The sequence below is a fragment of the Ammodytes marinus genome (assembly GCF_949987685.1).
Source record: "Ammodytes marinus genome assembly, chromosome: 21".
NCBI classification, from domain to species: domain Eukaryota; kingdom Metazoa; phylum Chordata; class Actinopteri; order Uranoscopiformes; family Ammodytidae; genus Ammodytes; species Ammodytes marinus.
In genome coordinates this window covers 26,478,684-26,496,183 of record NC_137225.1, presented here as the reverse complement: position 1 = coordinate 26,496,183, position 17,500 = coordinate 26,478,684, and the positions used below count along the sequence as shown (strand labels likewise).

General features: G+C 41.0%; 2 protein-coding genes across 2 annotated transcripts in view; one reads left to right on the top strand and one right to left on the bottom strand.

The window, feature by feature from the left end:
• Positions 1–1,021: 1,021 nt before the first annotated feature.
• Positions 1,022–15,819, top strand: LOC307267743 (complement C1q-like protein 2; the record flags this gene model as incomplete). The annotated part of the gene is made up of 7 exons (XM_080050125.1): positions 1,022–1,193; positions 3,117–3,158; positions 4,182–4,223; positions 10,716–10,757; positions 13,033–13,086; positions 13,635–13,766; positions 15,325–15,819. The coding sequence occupies 7 exons, from the start codon at positions 1,022–1,024 to the stop codon at positions 15,606–15,608; spliced, it is 768 nt and encodes a 255-aa protein (XP_079906251.1). The 3' UTR covers positions 15,609–15,819.
• Positions 15,820–17,037: 1,218 nt separating this feature from the next.
• LOC307267623 (uncharacterized protein) overlaps positions 17,038–17,500 on the bottom strand; it is a 22,105-nt gene continuing 21,642 nt past the window's right edge. The window contains 1 exon segment of the mRNA XM_080050002.1: positions 17,038–17,500. This exon segment is cut by the window's right edge and continues 1,091 nt beyond it. The gene's annotated coding sequence lies outside the window, so the exon portion shown is untranslated.

The window sequence follows — 17,500 nt, the reverse complement described above, 5'->3', positions numbered from 1 at the left end:
TTTTTTTTTATCCACTTTTATAGAGATCTTTAACTGACAATGTGCCGTGCTTTCTCATACTCACTAGGCTGAAACGGGCCGGCTCTGTTAAGCTTCGTTACAATTTATACAAGTTTCAAAGTGTCTTGAATATTTGTTTACACTGCACGGAGCATTTTCTTACATTTGCTTGGATGTTCTAAACCCACCCAGCAGTGTTAAAATGATTCAAATTGGCTCCATAGTTACAAATAAATACAAAAACAGTCCAATAAAATTCTACATTTTCTAATATACTTTAGCTTCTATGAAAATGGTGAAATATTTTCCTTTGACACCCCGTACCTGTATCTGAATATAATCTGAGGAAAGTCAGATTACAAGTAGAGCTGATTTTAAACTGCTGTATTTTAATCAAACCAACATATAATAAAGATAATTATACGAGTATGTTAGTTGATTTAGACAGTACTGAACTATTTGTGTGGATATCAGAATGTATGTATAAATAAATAAAAATAAACGGGCCACAGTTGGACATTGTGGGTTTTTTATACTGTTTTACAGACTTTTAAGCCAATGTCTGGGTAAATTAACTAAATTAAAACTCATCAAACTCTACACAATGTTTATGCAACATAGGCCCCAGTTACCCTATATAGTCACAGTTTCAGATATTGGGCCTTCATTTTCGGAAAAACATTGGATTCACCCTTAACTACTGACCTTCACTGTTGCAGCTGTTGGTTCTCCCAACAGCCTAAAAGTAGCTGACGTGGCTAACAACTCTTTAGATAAGTATTTGTCTAGACTCATGAAACTGGATGAAACCAGTGTTTACCTGTTTACACTCCAACACTGGTTGGCACAAACTTCCCCAAGTGAAAAATATTCCCAGTGAGTTAATGATTCACAAAATAAGTCTGATATGAAGTCTACTATGTTCATTTGTCCACGTTCTTTTCCTCCACGCCTCTTTCTGCTGTTCTACATAAACACATCACTGGTTAACACATCACACAGTTCAACCATCAGCGTCATGATGAAGGTCCTTGTGCTTTTGATGCTCGTCTGCTCCGTCTACACCAATGAGATAAAGACTCTGTCGGACCAACAGCCGTGTCTGCAGGACGTCCACGCTGCACTGAGAGAGATCACCGCCTCACTGACTGAGACAAAGGTGGAGATGAGATACCTGCAAGCAGAGAATAAAGGTACAGTGTCTGTCAGGATAATAGTGTGCTACAAAGATGAATTGGTTGTATTCAGGACGAACGGCAGTGAAAATATGATTGTTTAAAAAAAAAAGTTGACATGTGTCTCCCTTTGCCCCAGCTTCGGGGTAAGAAAAATAGAAATCAAGGGGGTAAAACATCAACAAACAAATCATGGCAGCAAACAGGTATAAACCAAGTGGGTCAGATAGTGAAGGATGGATATATGGTACCCTTTATTGTCATAAAAACACAATATGATTTAAAAGATGTTGACTTTTTTGCGTATTTAAGACATATTGCTTAGAGTCTATTGAAGTTAAAGGTCACTCTTCTGTCCCCCAGATACATACGTGCCAAACCATGCCCTTGCTGACACCCCTTCAACCATCAACCCCCACCTCTGGCCCGCATTGTCTTTTGTCTTATTCAAACTTGTCTCCTTGCTACCCCAAATATAATGGATTCATTAAAAGAGGGCCCTGACACTGTCTCGCTTTACCCCACAGCATTTGTCTCACTTTACCCCACTGCCACAATTTGAGAAAAAATTACTAGGGCTGTCAAACGATTACAATTTTTAATCAGATTAATCACAGGATTCTGTGGATTAATCACGATTAATCACGATTAATTTTACCATTCGAAATATGCCCGAAAATTTGAATTTTTTCTGTATATTGTTGTAAAGATAAAGGACAGGAGGTGGATGTACATTTAAATTTAGAATTTTTATTAATTGAAAATCCAAATGATGGTTTTAATACTGAAAATAAATTTAAATCAAACTAAAATATATACCTACCACACCATAATTCAATTGGTCTGTCTCTTTACTATGTCTTTGGGCAAATATAGGCTATATAATGGCATTTATTTGGTGAATCTATAGGTTGTGCATTCTTGAATACAACTTACAGTCCGCGGTGTGTGTGTGTGTGTGTGTGTGTGTGTGTGTGTGTACGCGCGAACACGTCCTAGGGGACTGTTCATTTGTGCCAGGAAGCCAACGTTATGTTGATGTCTACTCACACACACACCTCTGAAGACTGCAGACGTTTGTGTCCTCGCGGGCTCTGAACAGAGCGGACAATGTTTCTCCTCCTGTTGCTCCCGACATCAACTGTCACCCGCGGCAGTTGATTTTATAAACTATCTATGCCCCCGACACAGACGGGACCATTAGCGGTTTAAAACACGGCATGGGCTAGCGTGCTGTGATGTTTGGCTGCGCGCAGCTACTGATCCTGGGTCAGCCGCAACGTTTGAGTGGCTGTAGTACAGAGGCGGTGGGATGTACGGGGCGGATCAATCTGCACATGCGTTAATTGCGATAAAAAAAATTAACGCATTAATTCCAGAAATGAATCACCCTGCGTTAACGCGATAATTTTGACAGCCCTAAAAATGACCTCTCGCCCAATCTTCAGTTATCATCATCACATGGTTTTTATATGTTGGTAGTTCATCAACATGTATGATAGAAGTTTTTCTAACTGATTCAATTTGCTTTGGCACAACAGTCGATTAAGTTGACAGCAGGAAAATTTACTTTTACATGCAAAAAAATTTTTTTTGCGAAAAAAACATGCTTACCACATCACCATGAGGTCCTCTCTTTCATGGCCATGGGGAAATGAGAGGGGCTTGAAAACATATATCTCACATGACCAAAAATGTGTTCCGTTGCCTAGGTACAGGGGGTGTCTCACATTACCCGATGTCTCACATGCCCCCGTTCTCCCCTGCAATTTATTCAACAAATATTTTCAAATATCAAATGTGTAAAAATCTCCCTATTGCTGCTGCAGTGGAATCATCACATCTGTGTCTCTTTCTCTCTCTCTCTCTCTCTCTCTCTCTCTCCCTCTCTCTCTCCCTCCTTCTCTCTCTCAAACTTTATCTGTGTTGTTTTTTTTTCAGATCAGCAGACTGAGGCTGAGACGCTGAAGAAACAGCTGCAAGGTTTGTGGATCCACGTCTCCTTTCTAACAAAAACCTGTTCAAACATTTTCACTGTGGATTTTCAAGCAACTTCTTTTAAAGTCCCACGGTCGAGGTACAAACATTGGGGTGGTCGCACATGTCCCCCCCTGACATTAACACCATCACAGTGGATCCCAGTTTAAATCTAAAGGTGCGAACACACTAGGCACTTTAAATGTATGTTGCGCTTGGATGTAATGGGTCGCGGTGGACAGTCTCATATAAATTGTAGGGAAGACTATTAAAATAACAGTGAGAAATCAAGCACAATGTAAACGCTTTGGAAGTGGAATCAAACGTTGTATTTATATTTTCAGAACAACAATTTTCAGCAAAACTGGACAAACAGTAGGATCAGCTGCAAGGTGTGTGGAAATCATCACATCTGTGTCTCTCTCTCTCTCCCTCTCTCTCTCCCCCTCTCTCTCTCTGCCCTCTCTCCCTCCCTCCCTCCCTCTCTCTCTCTCTCTCTCTCTCTCAAACACACTTTATCTGTGTTGTTTTATTTCAGAACAAGCAGCGAATCAGCAGACTGAGGTTGGTGAGCTGAAGAAACAGCTGCAAGGTTTGTGGATTAATCTATCTATCTATCTATCTATCTATCTATCTATCTATCTATCTATCTATCTATCTATCTATCTATCTATCTATCTATCTATCTATCTATCTATCTATCTATCTATCTATCTATCTATCTATCTATCTATCCACTCAACTGACAGAGAGACAGACAGACAGACAGACAGAGAGACAGTTACACACAACTGATGCTGATTGCATGACTAGACCTTTTCATTTTCACACATTTTCTAGTTTTCACTTGTTTACATATATTTTTGAAACTCAGTGTTGTTGCTGTGAACAGCTGATGAGACAGTGATGTCAGAGGATTCTAAAGGATGACATCATGAGCGAGGCCTCCCATTGGCTCTGCCTTAATCTGCTCTGATCTCTCTCTCTCTCTCTCTCTCTCAAACTTTATCTGTGTTGTTTTTTCTTCAGATCAGCAGACTGAGGCTGAGACGCTGAAGAAACAGCTGCAAGGTTTGTGGATCCACGTCTCCTCCTCTAACAAAAACCTGTTCAAACATTTTCACTGTGGATTTTCAAGCAACTTCTTTTAAAGTCCCACGGTCGAGGTACAAACTTTGGGGTGGTCGCACATGCCCCCCCCCTGACATTAACACCATCACAGTGGATCCCAGTTTAAATCTAAAGGTGCGAACACACTAGGCACTTTAAACGCGTAAGATTTACGTGTGTAACGCAGCTAAAATGTTGCTTGATCATTTTGTGTCAAAAATGGTTATACGCGCGTAGTCTCCCTCCCGATATTGCATTCCCCTAATCAACCATGGCTGAGATCAGACCCGACCCGACACAACAGCGTGCATGTCCGCACAAAAACAACAACAACACGGCCAACAACTGTGCCAAAAGACAAACTGAACAGCACAAATAGCCTAGCATTAAAACAGCATTGCATATTCACGGCAGCTACATAACAAACACAGTTACAGCAGCATCGGTGCATGGCGGCACAACATAAAGGCAAGTAGCCAAAATTACCCTACCTGGCTGTGACAGGGGACCGTGGCTGGCGTAGATCAACACCGGTGCTTCGTGTACTTGTCGTGAAAGTCCCGCGGACATAGTCGTCATGTTTGGGTTCATAATATGAGGCGCTAGCCGCCCGCACACAACCGGGTGAGTTAACTAATGCTATACGGCGCTAACTTGGTTTATCGGCTAAAGCACAGCCGCACATATTCACTGAATTAACCAGGAAGTCCATTCTCCTGGTTTACTCTCCCCACGTCTTCTATTCCCGAGCTGCTGTCATACAGCACCGGCCTCCCGCAATACATTTTCCTCCTCAGTGTTTCTCATCAGCCTCTGTGTACAGTACACTGTTCTCCGACCGTGCCAATGTATGTGACGTCGGGTCAAGCCCAACGCTGATTGGCCAACGCGGCTAATCGTCACGCGTAGGAGCATAAAAAGTTACATTTTTTGAACTCCGCGCGTAGGCGCGTAGGTGCGTATATACGCGGCTCATAAGCGGCCAACGCGGCTAAAATGTTGCTTTAGCGCGAGTGACGCATCTACGCGTCATGTACGCGCGTAAACCAATGGTCTGTACGCGTGTAAAGTGCCTAGTGTGTTCGCACCTTAACTGTGGTCATCCAAGCAACTTCTTCTAAGGGCACACTCACACCAGGCAAAGTTGCCCTGTACCGTACTCAAGTACGATTGCCCCTCCCCCCCTACTCCCCCACTGGCCTGTACTAACACAACACCTAAGCGCATTTGGGATTTGGAGCATAAGCTACTTGAAGGCTAAATGATTGTTTTTGAATATTTTCATCTGGACAAATTTGCATGAAATATTCCACTTTCACATTAGACCAACGAGAATCCCTCTGCAATTGGTTTTTAAATGTATGTTACGCTTAGATGTAATGGGTCGCGGTGGACAGTCTCATATAAATTGTAGGGAAGACTATTAAAATAACAGTGAGAAATCAAGCACAATGTAAACGCTTTGGAAGTGGAATCAAACGTTGTATTTATATTTTCAGAACAACAATTTTCAGCAAAACTGGACAAACAGTAGGATCAGCTGCAAGGTGTGTGGAAATCATCACATCTGTGTCTCTCTCTCTCTCCCTCTCTCTCTCCCCCCTCTCTCTCTCTCTCTGCCCTCTCTCCCTCTCTCCCTCCCTCCCTCTCTCTCTCTCTCTCTCTCTCTCTCTCTCAAACACACTTTATCTGTGTTGTTTTATTTCAGAACAAGCAGCGAATCAGCAGACTGAGGTTGATGAGCTGAAGAAACAGCTGCAAGGTTTGTGGATTAATCTATCCATCTATCTATCTATCTATCTATTAGGGCTGCACGATATGGACAAAACTTCATATCCCGATATTTTTAGGCTGACTGGCGATATACGATATATATCTCGATATAAAGCTATTGAGGAAAAACATATAGATTTTCAATAGATATTTTCATATAAAATAGCTTAAGCATTAATATAACATTTCAAGAGGTGTGTCCTGTATTTTCTGGTCTCATGATGTGTGAAGCTATTTATTAATTTGTTAAATAATGAATTAGGCCTACACATTTTACATTAAAATGATTCTGATACATGAGCCATGACATTTAGCCTATAATATTACAAATGCAATGATAAAAAGTCTGCATGGAGGTATTGAAAAACATCAGTTCTGTTTTATTGACATCAGGACAGCAGAAAGTCTACACATCTTCCACTACAGGCTAAAACACATTCACTTCCAACTGCACCTTGGCTAAGAAGAATATGATGGTCTAAAAAAAATTTATAAAATAGCTTGAAGCTAATAAGCTACATGCTTCTTGCTGTTCTGGGTTTGCTCCCTCATGGTTGAATTAACTAATTGGAAGTCGCTTTGGACACAGTGTCAGCTTTTTCAATGTAAAGTTATGTGTTGACAGTCCTTAGAAACGCTGCCGATGAATGTCAGAACGCCGATTGTCCAACCTAAAACTAGTTACCCGCGCTACTTCATGCTGCTGTTGTAAATGCTAGAAGAGATTGGCAGTGCTTTGCAACGTTTGCAACGTGTTTCTGTCATTCTCTACAAACGCCCCGCTTCTGCAACTCGTCTGTTCTTTTAAATCAGAGCCGATTCCAAGTAAACGAGCCGTTGTTATATTGCCGTTTGGTTTAATTCTACCGGCGCTGTGTCACTATGCCTAGCTAGCTCCCCTCCATGCTTGTTGTGTTGTGAACGGAGCGGAGTGAGGAGAATGTGCGGACTGCGCATGTGCAGAAAATCAGAGAGGGGAGGGGGAGGGCTCACTCCTCTGGAAGTCTCACACACACAGACACTTCATGCGATGCGAGGAAAACACAGACGTTCGAGGCAGAAACTAATTATTTTAGCGCAGAATGACGTGTATCGATGTAAACGATAGTGTCCAATTTTGTATCCCCTTTGGATTTATATCGATATATCTTACAAACTCGATATATCCTGCAGCCCTACTATCTATCTATCTATCTATCTATCTATCTATCTATCTATCTATCTATCTATCTATCTATCTATCTATCCACTCAACTGACAGACAGACAGACAGACAGACAGACAGACAGACAGACAGACAGACAGACAGACAGACAGTTACACACAACTGATGCTGATTGCATGACTAGACTGTTACTAGAATTATTTCATCAAACTACCCAAGTGTTTGAATAATTGAAACTGAGTCAGGCCTTCTTGAAAGCAGGTGAAATTTACTTGCAAACAGCATACAAGGGAATCAACAATGTACCTGGCTTGATACATGGTTGAATACAAAGAAATGAACAGTGTACATGGGATTATATGTCCGAGAAATGTGTAGGTGTATACACTCGGTTTGTGTGTCCAGCCCGTTTTGCTGGCGAGAGCAGAAACATTTTTAATTAGGCAGATAACAGGATATGGGAAATTTAGGGAGTCTTTTCTCCTCAACTATTGTGCACATGAATGCGTCATACCTCTGTATGTGCCAAAATCTTATTAGGCAGTTTCTTCTTCAAGGCTAAACAACAACTTGTAGCAAAACACTTTGGAGTTCTTTAAGTTTACTGGGACAAAGTTCAACAGCCAGAAAGCATGTATTGTGCATTAAAATATTATACAATCATAAAGCAAACTAAATTCTGTTAACATTCCACCCTTTTTATAATATTTAATGCAACTTTTTGCAACACTTCAAAGCAAAAGGGCAAAGCATATGAGTAAATAAATTTCATTTAAGCAGAATATATCAAGTACATCAACATCACAGTTGTGAAATTGCAAGTGTGTGTACTGGTGCAACATCGTCTATGTACAGTTTCAGAGAGGACAGTCTTTTGCAGAAGCCAGGGAACAGGAACCTAGGTCGTCTTGATGGTCAACAAGTCCCTTTTGTGGCATTTTGACGCAAAGTGTCCTTCATATCACAGTCACTGGGGGAATGGTTAGGCAATACCATAACCTATTCAGATTGTTCCTCAGTGTCCAATGTCCTTATTGAAGCATGGTCAGCTTCGTCTTCTCCTTGCATCTGAAACAGAATGAATTTGAGCAGTAACATGTTCTCAAAAGAAATGCTCATCATTCTGCTAGGGTTGTTTCTAAAATATCATCCTATCCATTTTGCTTGCTCTAGATGTCACAATTAACGCACAACAACATTTTAGGATAGGTTTGATTTCATTCTTCAGTTCACATTTTTTTTCTGTGTTGGGTAGAATTCGCACACACATTGTCTGTGTCTGGGCTCAGTTACACACACACATAGTGCCACCCCTTTTCTCACTGCACGGAGACTACGTCTCCCACGCACATTTTTGCACAGACTGAAATCATACACACACATTCTTGTGCTCTCTCCTTTTCTCCTTTTCACAGAGACTGAGTCTCAGTTAGACACACATGTATTTCATTCATCACATACAGTTTGTGGCAAATAGGTTGCTCTTTCGTCCTTTCTCTCATAACAGCATAACAATTGTATGCACACTTACTACAACCTTCTATCTCCCTTCCCCTATATACTTTTTCTTTCTTTATAACATCCATAAACAATCAGTTCCAAACAATCTTTTTCCTCTTACACTTTCAACAACATTCTCTTATTCATCTCTTTGGCCACCACCTTTCTCTTATTCGCTCTTTTACAAGTAATTTAATTTTTAAAATGTAAAATCTAACATTAAATTACCCAGTAATCAATTTAACCAGGGTGAACACCCCTATTCCCTCCAATTGATTAACAAAATTCACCAATTTAAAACTAGAACACCCTATGTGATGTATTCTAAACAAAACAAATAAGTCTACTCAGCAGTTGTAGACTATCGACAAACATAACAAAACAAAACAAAGATGATGAGACTTATTTTTTGGTAAGTGTTAAGACCTCAAAACACTAGTAAAAATTGTGACAAACAAAACAAAGAGGTGAGACTTATTTCTTTGGCTAGTGTCAAGACCTCAAAAACACTAGTAAAAATTGTGACAAGTTTTGTATACTTAGTGACCCACCGTAACACTAATCACAGCTTTTTGTCCTTCCTAAACAGTGAAACTTCATAAACACTAATATGATGTCTAACAGTAGTTTTTTCAACCGCAACCAATTGTTTTCATAAATTAAACTCTCAGTTTTATTCTAACTTCCTAGTGTCATGAAACAAAAGATAACTGCTAGACTTGGTTTTTTCAGACATCAACATCTGAATAAAAGGGAATGCGCCGAATCCCACACTAATGGCCATCTTTGAGACTTTATTTGTTGTGAGTGTATTTCCTCAAACACTACAGGTTGAGATAGGTTTGTCTCTAGTGCATCTTCCCAAACACTACAGGTTGCACCCCAACGTGGGGCCCGAACAGGGACTTGAACCCTGTTCAAACCACTCTATGTAAGCCAGTAGTTACCTTACTCGTCTCTATGTAAGCCAGTAGTTACCTTACTCGTCTCTATGTAAGCCAGTAGTTACCTTACTCGTCTCTATGTAAGCCAGTAGTTACCTTACTCGTCTCTATGTAAGCACAAATATAAAATAAAATCAGCTGTTAATATTCACCTGATTTCAAGAAAGCCTCGATTCGCTCAGGCTCTGGATTCCGTCACCCCCTCTCCGTCCAAGTAGAGTCTGCTGACGGCCTCTCCCTGTAGCAACGGGCTGGAGGTCTTCTGTGGAGAGTCCCAGACTCCCCCGTCTTCACGTGCAGGCTCTTCTTGTCCAGAGAAGAGGATGTTGGATCCGGCAACTCGAAGGACCATTTGTTACTAGAATTATTTCATCAAACTACCCAAGTGTTTGAATAATTGAAACTGAGTCAGGCCTTCTTGAAAGCAGGTGAAATTTACTTGCAAACAGCATACAAGGGAATCAACAATGTACCTGGCTTGATACATGGTTGAATACAAAGAAATGAACAGTGTACATGGGATTATATGTCCGAGAAATGTGTAGGTGTATACACTCGGTTTGTGTGTCCAGCCCGTTTTGCTGGCGAGAGCAGAAACATTTTTAATTAGGCAGATAACAGGATATGGGAAATTTAGGGAGTCTTTTCTCCTCAACTATTGTGCACATGAATGCGTCATACCTCTGTATGTGCCAAAATCTTATTAGGCAGTTTCTTCTTCAAGGCTAAACAACAACTTGTAGCAAAACACTTTGGAGTTCTTTAAGTTTACTGGGACAAAGTTCAACAGCCAGAAAGCATGTATTGTGCATTAAAATATTATACAATCATAAAGCAAACTACATTCTGTTAACAAGACCTTTTCATTTTCACACATTTTCTAGTTTTCACTTGTTTAGATATATTTTTTAAACTCAGTGTTGTTGCTGTGAACAGCTGATGAGACAGTGATGTCAGAGGATTCTAAAGGATGACATCATGAGCGAGGCCTCCCATTGGCTCTGCCTTAATCTGCTCTGATCTCTCTCTCTCTCTCTCTCTCAAACTTTATCTGTGTTTTTTTTTCTTCAGATCAGCAGACTGAGGCTGAGACGCTGAAGAAACAGCTGCAAGGTTTGTGGATCCACGTCTCCTCTTCTAACATTTTCACTGTGGATTTTCAAGCAACTTCTTTTAAAGTCCCACGGTCGAGGTACAAACTTTGGGGTGGTCACACATGTCCCCCCCTGACATTAACACCATCACAGTGGATCCCAGTTTAAATCTAAAGGTGCGAACACACTAGGCACTTTACACGCGTAAGATTTACGTGCGTAACGCAGCTAAAATGTTGCTTGATCATTTTGTGTCAAAAATGGTTCTACGCACGTAGTCTCCCTCCCGATATTGTATTTCCCCTTATCAACCACGGCTGCGATCAGACCCGACCCGACACAACAGCGTGCATGTCCGCACAAAAACAACAACAACACGGCCAACAACTGTGCCAAAAGACAAACTGAACAGCACAAATAGCCTAGCATTAAAACAGCATTGCATATTCACGGCAGCTACATAACAAACACAGTTACAGCAGCATCGGTGCACGGCGGCACAACATAAAGGCAAGTAGCCAAAATTACCCTACCTGGCTGTGACAGGGGACCGTGGCTGGCGTAGATCAACACCGGTGCTTTGTGTACTTGTCGTGAAAGTCCCGCGGACATAGTCGTCATGTTTGGGTTCATAATATGAGGCGCTAGCCGCCCGCACACAACAGGGTGAGTTAACTAATGCTATACGGCGCTAACTTGGTTTATCGGCTAAAGCACAGCCGCACATATTCACTGAATTAACCAGGAAATCCATTCTCCTGGTTTACTTTCCCCACGTGTTCTAACCCCGAGCGGCTGTCATACAGCACCGGCCTCCCGCAATACATTTTTGTCCTCGGTGTTTCTCAGCCTCTGTGTACAGTACACTGTTCTCCCACCGTGTCAATGTATGTGACGTCGGGTCAAGCCCAACGCTGATTGGCCAACGCGGCTAATCGTCACGCGTAGGAGCATAAAAAGTTTAATTTTTTGAACTCCGTGCGTAGGCGCGTATATACGTGACTCATAAGCGGCCAGCGCGGCTAAAATGTTGCTTTAGCGCGAGTGACGCATCTACGCGCCATGTACGCGCGTAAACCAATGGTTCCCTATGGAAAAACGGCCGATGTTATACATGTCTGTACGCGTGTAAAGTGCCTAGTGTGTTCGCACCTTAACTGTGGTCATCCAAGCAACTTCTTCTAAGGGCACACTCACACCAGGCAAAGTTGCCCTGTACCGTACTCAAGTACGATTGCCCCTCCCCCCCTACTCCCCCACTGGCCTGTACTAACACAACACCTAAGCGCATTTGGGATTTGGAGCATAAGCTACTTGAAGGCTAAATGATTGTTTTTGAATATTTTCATCTGGACAAATTTGCATGAAATATTCCACTTTCACATTAGACCAAAGAGAAACCCTCTGTAATTGGTTTTTAAATGTATGTTACGCTTAGATGTAATGGGTCGCGGTGGACAGTCTCATATAAATTGTAGGGAAGACTATTAAAATAACAGTGAGAAATCAAGCACAATGTAAACGCTTTGGAAGTGGAATCAAACGTTGTATTTATATTTTCAGAACAACAATTTTCAGCAAAACTGGACAAACAGTAGGATCAGCTGCAAGGTGTGTGGAAATCATCACATCTGTGTCTCTCTCTCTCTCCCTCTCTCTCTCCCCCCCTCTCTCTCTGCCCTCTCTCCCTCCCTCCCTCTCTCTCTCTCTCTCTCTCTCTCAAACACACTTTATCTGTGTTGTTTTATTTCAGAACAAGCAGCGAATCAGCAGACTGAGGTTGGTGAGCTGAAGAAACAGCTGCAAGGTTTGTGGATTAATCTATCTATCTATCTATCTATCTATCTATCTATCTATCTATCTATCTATCTATCTATCTATCTATCTATCTATCTATCTATCTATCTATCTATCTATCTATCCACTCAACTGACAGACAGACAGACAGGCAGACAGACAGACAGACAGACAGACAGACAGACAGACAGACAGACAGACAGACAGACAGACAGGCAGTTACACACAACTGATGCTGATTGCATGACTAGACCTTTTCATTTTCACACATTTTCTAGTTTTCACTTGTTTAGATATATTTTTAAAACTCAGTGTTGTTGCTGTGAACAGCTGATGAGACAGTGATGTCAGAGGATTCTAAAGGATGACATCATGAGCGAGGCCTCCCATTGGCTCTGCCTTAATCTGCTCTGATCTCTCTCTCCCCCCTCTCTCACTATTCCCTCTCTCTCTCTATCTCTCTCTCACACACTTTATCTGTGTTGTTTTTTTTCTAGAACAAGCAGCGAATCAGCAGACTGAGGTTGATGAGCTGAAGAAACAGCTGCAAGGTTTGTGGATTAATCACGTCTCCTCTAACAAAACATGTTCAAACATTTTCAACCAGAATATATTTTCATTACTAAATAAATCTTGATAAAGTGACAGCAGGTCACTGTGGTCATCAAAGCAACTTCTTTTAAAGTCCCACGGTCGAGGTACAAACTTTGGGGTGATCACACTTTAACAGTAGCTGCCCGAGACTATGGAACATGTCTCCCCCTGACATTAACACCATCACAGACGCAGCCCAGTTTAAATCTAACCTGAAAACATATTCATTTAGAAAGACTTTTAATACACAGTAGCGCTGTGACATTTTCCTCCTGCTGTTGTGTAAGCTTTACTCATTTTACTGTTTGTTACATTTGATTGTTTCCTTGATGTAAAGGGCTTCATAAATAAATGTTAATCGATCGATAGACGATGAACAGCTGAATCTGTCTGTCTGTCTGCCTGTCTGTCTGTCTGTCTGTCTGTCTGTCTGTCTGTCTGTCTCTCTCTCTCTCTCTCTCTCTCTCTCTCTCTCTCTCTCTCTCTCTCTCTCTCTCTCTCTCAGGTAAACAGGTGGCTTTCTCTGCCTCTCTGCTGGCTTCTGGCAGTCCAACCATTGGACCCTTAAGCCAACACACTCCTCTGGTCTACAAACACGTCGTCACCAACATTGGAAACACCTACAGCCCAGTCACAGGTGAACTAGACATTTCAGTTTTGGCAAATCCATAATTCAATTTCAGTTATGGTTAACTTTGAGATATGTATCTTTATACAGCAGTTGGTTCTGAGTGAGTGATTTGATTGGACGAGAGACCTTCTGAGCGTTCTGAAGGAGTGCTGATATTAGCGAACAACATCACTCGGGACTGTTCACCAAACTGTAGACCAACTGTCAAAATCACTCCGCGGCTCACTGATGAGCCGGAGCTTCACTTGTGTTATCTGTGTGTGTGTGACTCAGGTTGACTGTGGCGAGTCTCTCCCCTGTGAGAGGGCATCGCTGCCACACACAGACAGAGACAGTGTGCGGTAGTCGCTCACACTCACGTTACTGAAGACAGCAATAGTGTGTGGAGATAAACTCAGGCTGCTGAATAATACGAGCGCAGCATAGCTTTAGCCTAGCCTAGCTTTCCCACCTCATTGTATAACGTTACTTCCCCCGGGCCGAAATACACTCATAAACTCTGGGAAATGAAGCGTGGGGGTTTGGATTGGGCAGCGGACCTTATTACCGACTAGATTAAGATCCGCCGTTCCGTTTCTTTGGTGATTTTTACGGGACATCGGGCCGCCGTGGTTAATGTGACCAGAGTAAACAAAGCAGGACGAGTTCACTCGCGTAAAGTTGTTGCTTAGCAACGCGCTCCGCTCTGACTGCTGTTGTCGAACTATTTGTGTTGGCGGAAGCAAATACATTCTTAAATGATTAAAGATCACATTTTAAAGTTAACTTGTGAATTTCAGTTGTAAAACTGCTGTATAAAAGCAATAGCACACTCGAGGTCGCATGTTGTCGCTCTACTGTATATCAGCACTGCTGTGTTTCTCTTCGGCACTCGGCCTGCGGCCTCGTACCTACGACCGAATCACAGCAGTGCTGATATAGAGCGACAACATGCTCCCTCTCGTGTGCTATTGCTTAATTTTAGCCTCCATTACATTATTTCTCCTATACAACCATATTATTAACAGCCATCATTTCAACATAAGTTTTTTCAATACTCTGAAACAAAAATCTCAACTTCTAAAGCACTTACATCAACTAAACTTTCCATAATCATTCTCGGCACTATTCTGAAGGTTATTACAGAAGGATTTGTTTATATGTTGTTCATTGTCTGATTTATGAGACTTTTCCTTCTTACAAACATGCTGAAAAAGCATTGTTTATGAGCTGTATCTATTATTCTTATGATTTATACAATGATAAAGTCTGTATCCAAAATCTGTCCTGTAAAAACTTTGGAAACTAATATGTTGAAGAAATTAGAAGATTAAAAGATTTTAACTCTGGCTTCATCCAACATCTAGATTTTGTGTTTTAAAAAGAGATGCAAATTCATGAATAATTGATTAGATTTTTGCAAATATGCAAATTATTTCAAGAATTTCTCAAAAAAAAAATATATATATATTTTTTCTGATGTCAGTAACCAACTGGCAAGGTTTCATGGTAATATCTACACATTTAAATGTTTAACCCTATTCACATGCAGTGTCTCGCTTTAAAATGAAAACCTGTTCCACAGGTGCCTTCACTGCACCGCTGAAAGGAGCCTATCACTTTGAGATGTACATTCATGGACACGGAAGTAGTTATGATACCGCCGCCTACTTGGTGAAGAACACAGAGAACATCTTCTTTGCACGTGAGTACCAGCCGTCCGGTGGTGGACAGTCTGCTTCTAACGGGGCCACACTGCTCCTGGAGGCTGGAGATGTCGTGTCTGTGCATCTGCGGGCCGGCTATGGAGTGTATGACGACACCGACCACTACACCACCTTCAGTGGCCATCTGCTTTTCACCATGTAACACACAAACATCTTCATCTACATGATGTTAATGCAGGTTTAATTTCTTTAATAATTCTGGTACTTAAATGATCATAATCTTGGGGCGCTCCTGTGGTGTATAGTGTGTAGAGCGCGTTTTGAAAATGATCATAATCGTAATCTGAATCACTGCAGCAAAATCAAGTTAACTTCTCACTTTCCTTCATATACAAACACCATACATGTTCAAATCTGCAACTGAATGAAGACAAATTTCATGTCATGTAATTTGTCTGATTCCTTTGTCATTAAAAATCACTGCAAAGCATCTCTGGACGTTTCATTAATATTGTTGGTGTCATTTAAATATCAACAGATTGAATAAAGAAAACAGAATTGCTTTAAGTCGTAATAAAACAAGACAGAAGTTTTTATTGCTCAGAGCATTTAAACACTTTGAGCCTTTTCCAGTATTTACCTTCATTGGTCTGAGGAGTGATCTGAAAGTTTAATTTATTTAAGTTATACATTCACTTGTATACTTGTATAAATATCTTTATTATATGTTGGTTTGATTAAAATGCAGCAGTTTAAAGTCAGCTCTACTTGTATTCAGACTTTCCTAAGTTTATATTCAGATACAGGTACGGGGTGTTTAAGCAAAATACCTTTTTTACTTTAATACATTTTCATAGAAGCTAAAGTACATTAGAAAATGTAGAATATTATTGGACTACAACAGTTTTTTCATTAATATGTCATTAATTATGGATCAAATTTGAATTGCTGCTGGGTAGTGGTAATTGACACTGCTGGGTAGCTTGTGAACATCCAAGCTTTTAATCCGGAGAGTGAGGTAGGGGAGAACGGGGTAATTTTTCACACGGGTTGGTTGTCACAATCGTTATATCTCGGAACCAGAAGGCGCTGTGTGTGAAATTTTGGTATGTAAATATACAGAATTGGGATCAGAGGTCACCTACATAGTCTTCCTTGGAGTTAGACTGCTGAATTTGAGGTGAGACGACTGTTTGTGTTTTTCATGTCAAATTGAAAATATTCAGCTCCTCAGTATTTTTCTTCTAGGCTTTTATACAATGTGTTTATAACAAACACTTGTTACCCATACAAAGTGTGAAGGGTAAACTATAGGTTAGATTGTGGTTAGCAAGCTAATTAGTTGTCAGATGGTTGTTGGCCTTGATGCTAGCAAGAAATTCCAGTTGGGGTTGATCGTCACATTTTTTGGGGGGTTGGTTGTCACATGTTATCTCAAGGCTGCAGCCAGAAAAGGAACCCAATAACGAAATACATTTTCAAGCTGTATCCTCACTGACACCCCAGAGAAGGAAAGAATAGAGCAGGAAAAGGCAGCTAGCATGCAAAAGAAAAAAGGGCAACAAAATCAAAACAACCCAGTGCATCCCCAACTAGACCAGCTGCCAAGGCAAGTAAGTTATGTAGGCCTATTTGTCAACTTGACAATGCAATTAAACTTTCAAATTTAGTTCTACTTTCTTGCCTTCTTTTTAAGATTATTCCCATTAAGATAACATTGTGACAAACAACCCCATAGTGTTTGACAACCGACCCCTTGATGGGGTTGGTTGTCACAATGTGTAAGGGTGTCTTTGATGATTAATTTCTTCTTTATTACAATAAGATAGAAAAAGTGTGGGGTACACATTTCAAGCCAACACCTTAAGCTTCAATTTAATGTAGGAATGACTATTGAAAGATGTTTAGGTGATAAGAAATTCTCACTAGAGTAAAAAGTGTGCCTACTTACCCCGTTCTCCCCTACAAAGATACAAAGTACAAGTGGCAAGAGAGACAGAGAGAGGGAGAGGGAGAGAGAGAAAGAGAGAGAGAGAGAGAGAGAGAGAGAGAGACATAAATAGCCTTCAATTTTCTCATATTCGCTCAACTGAA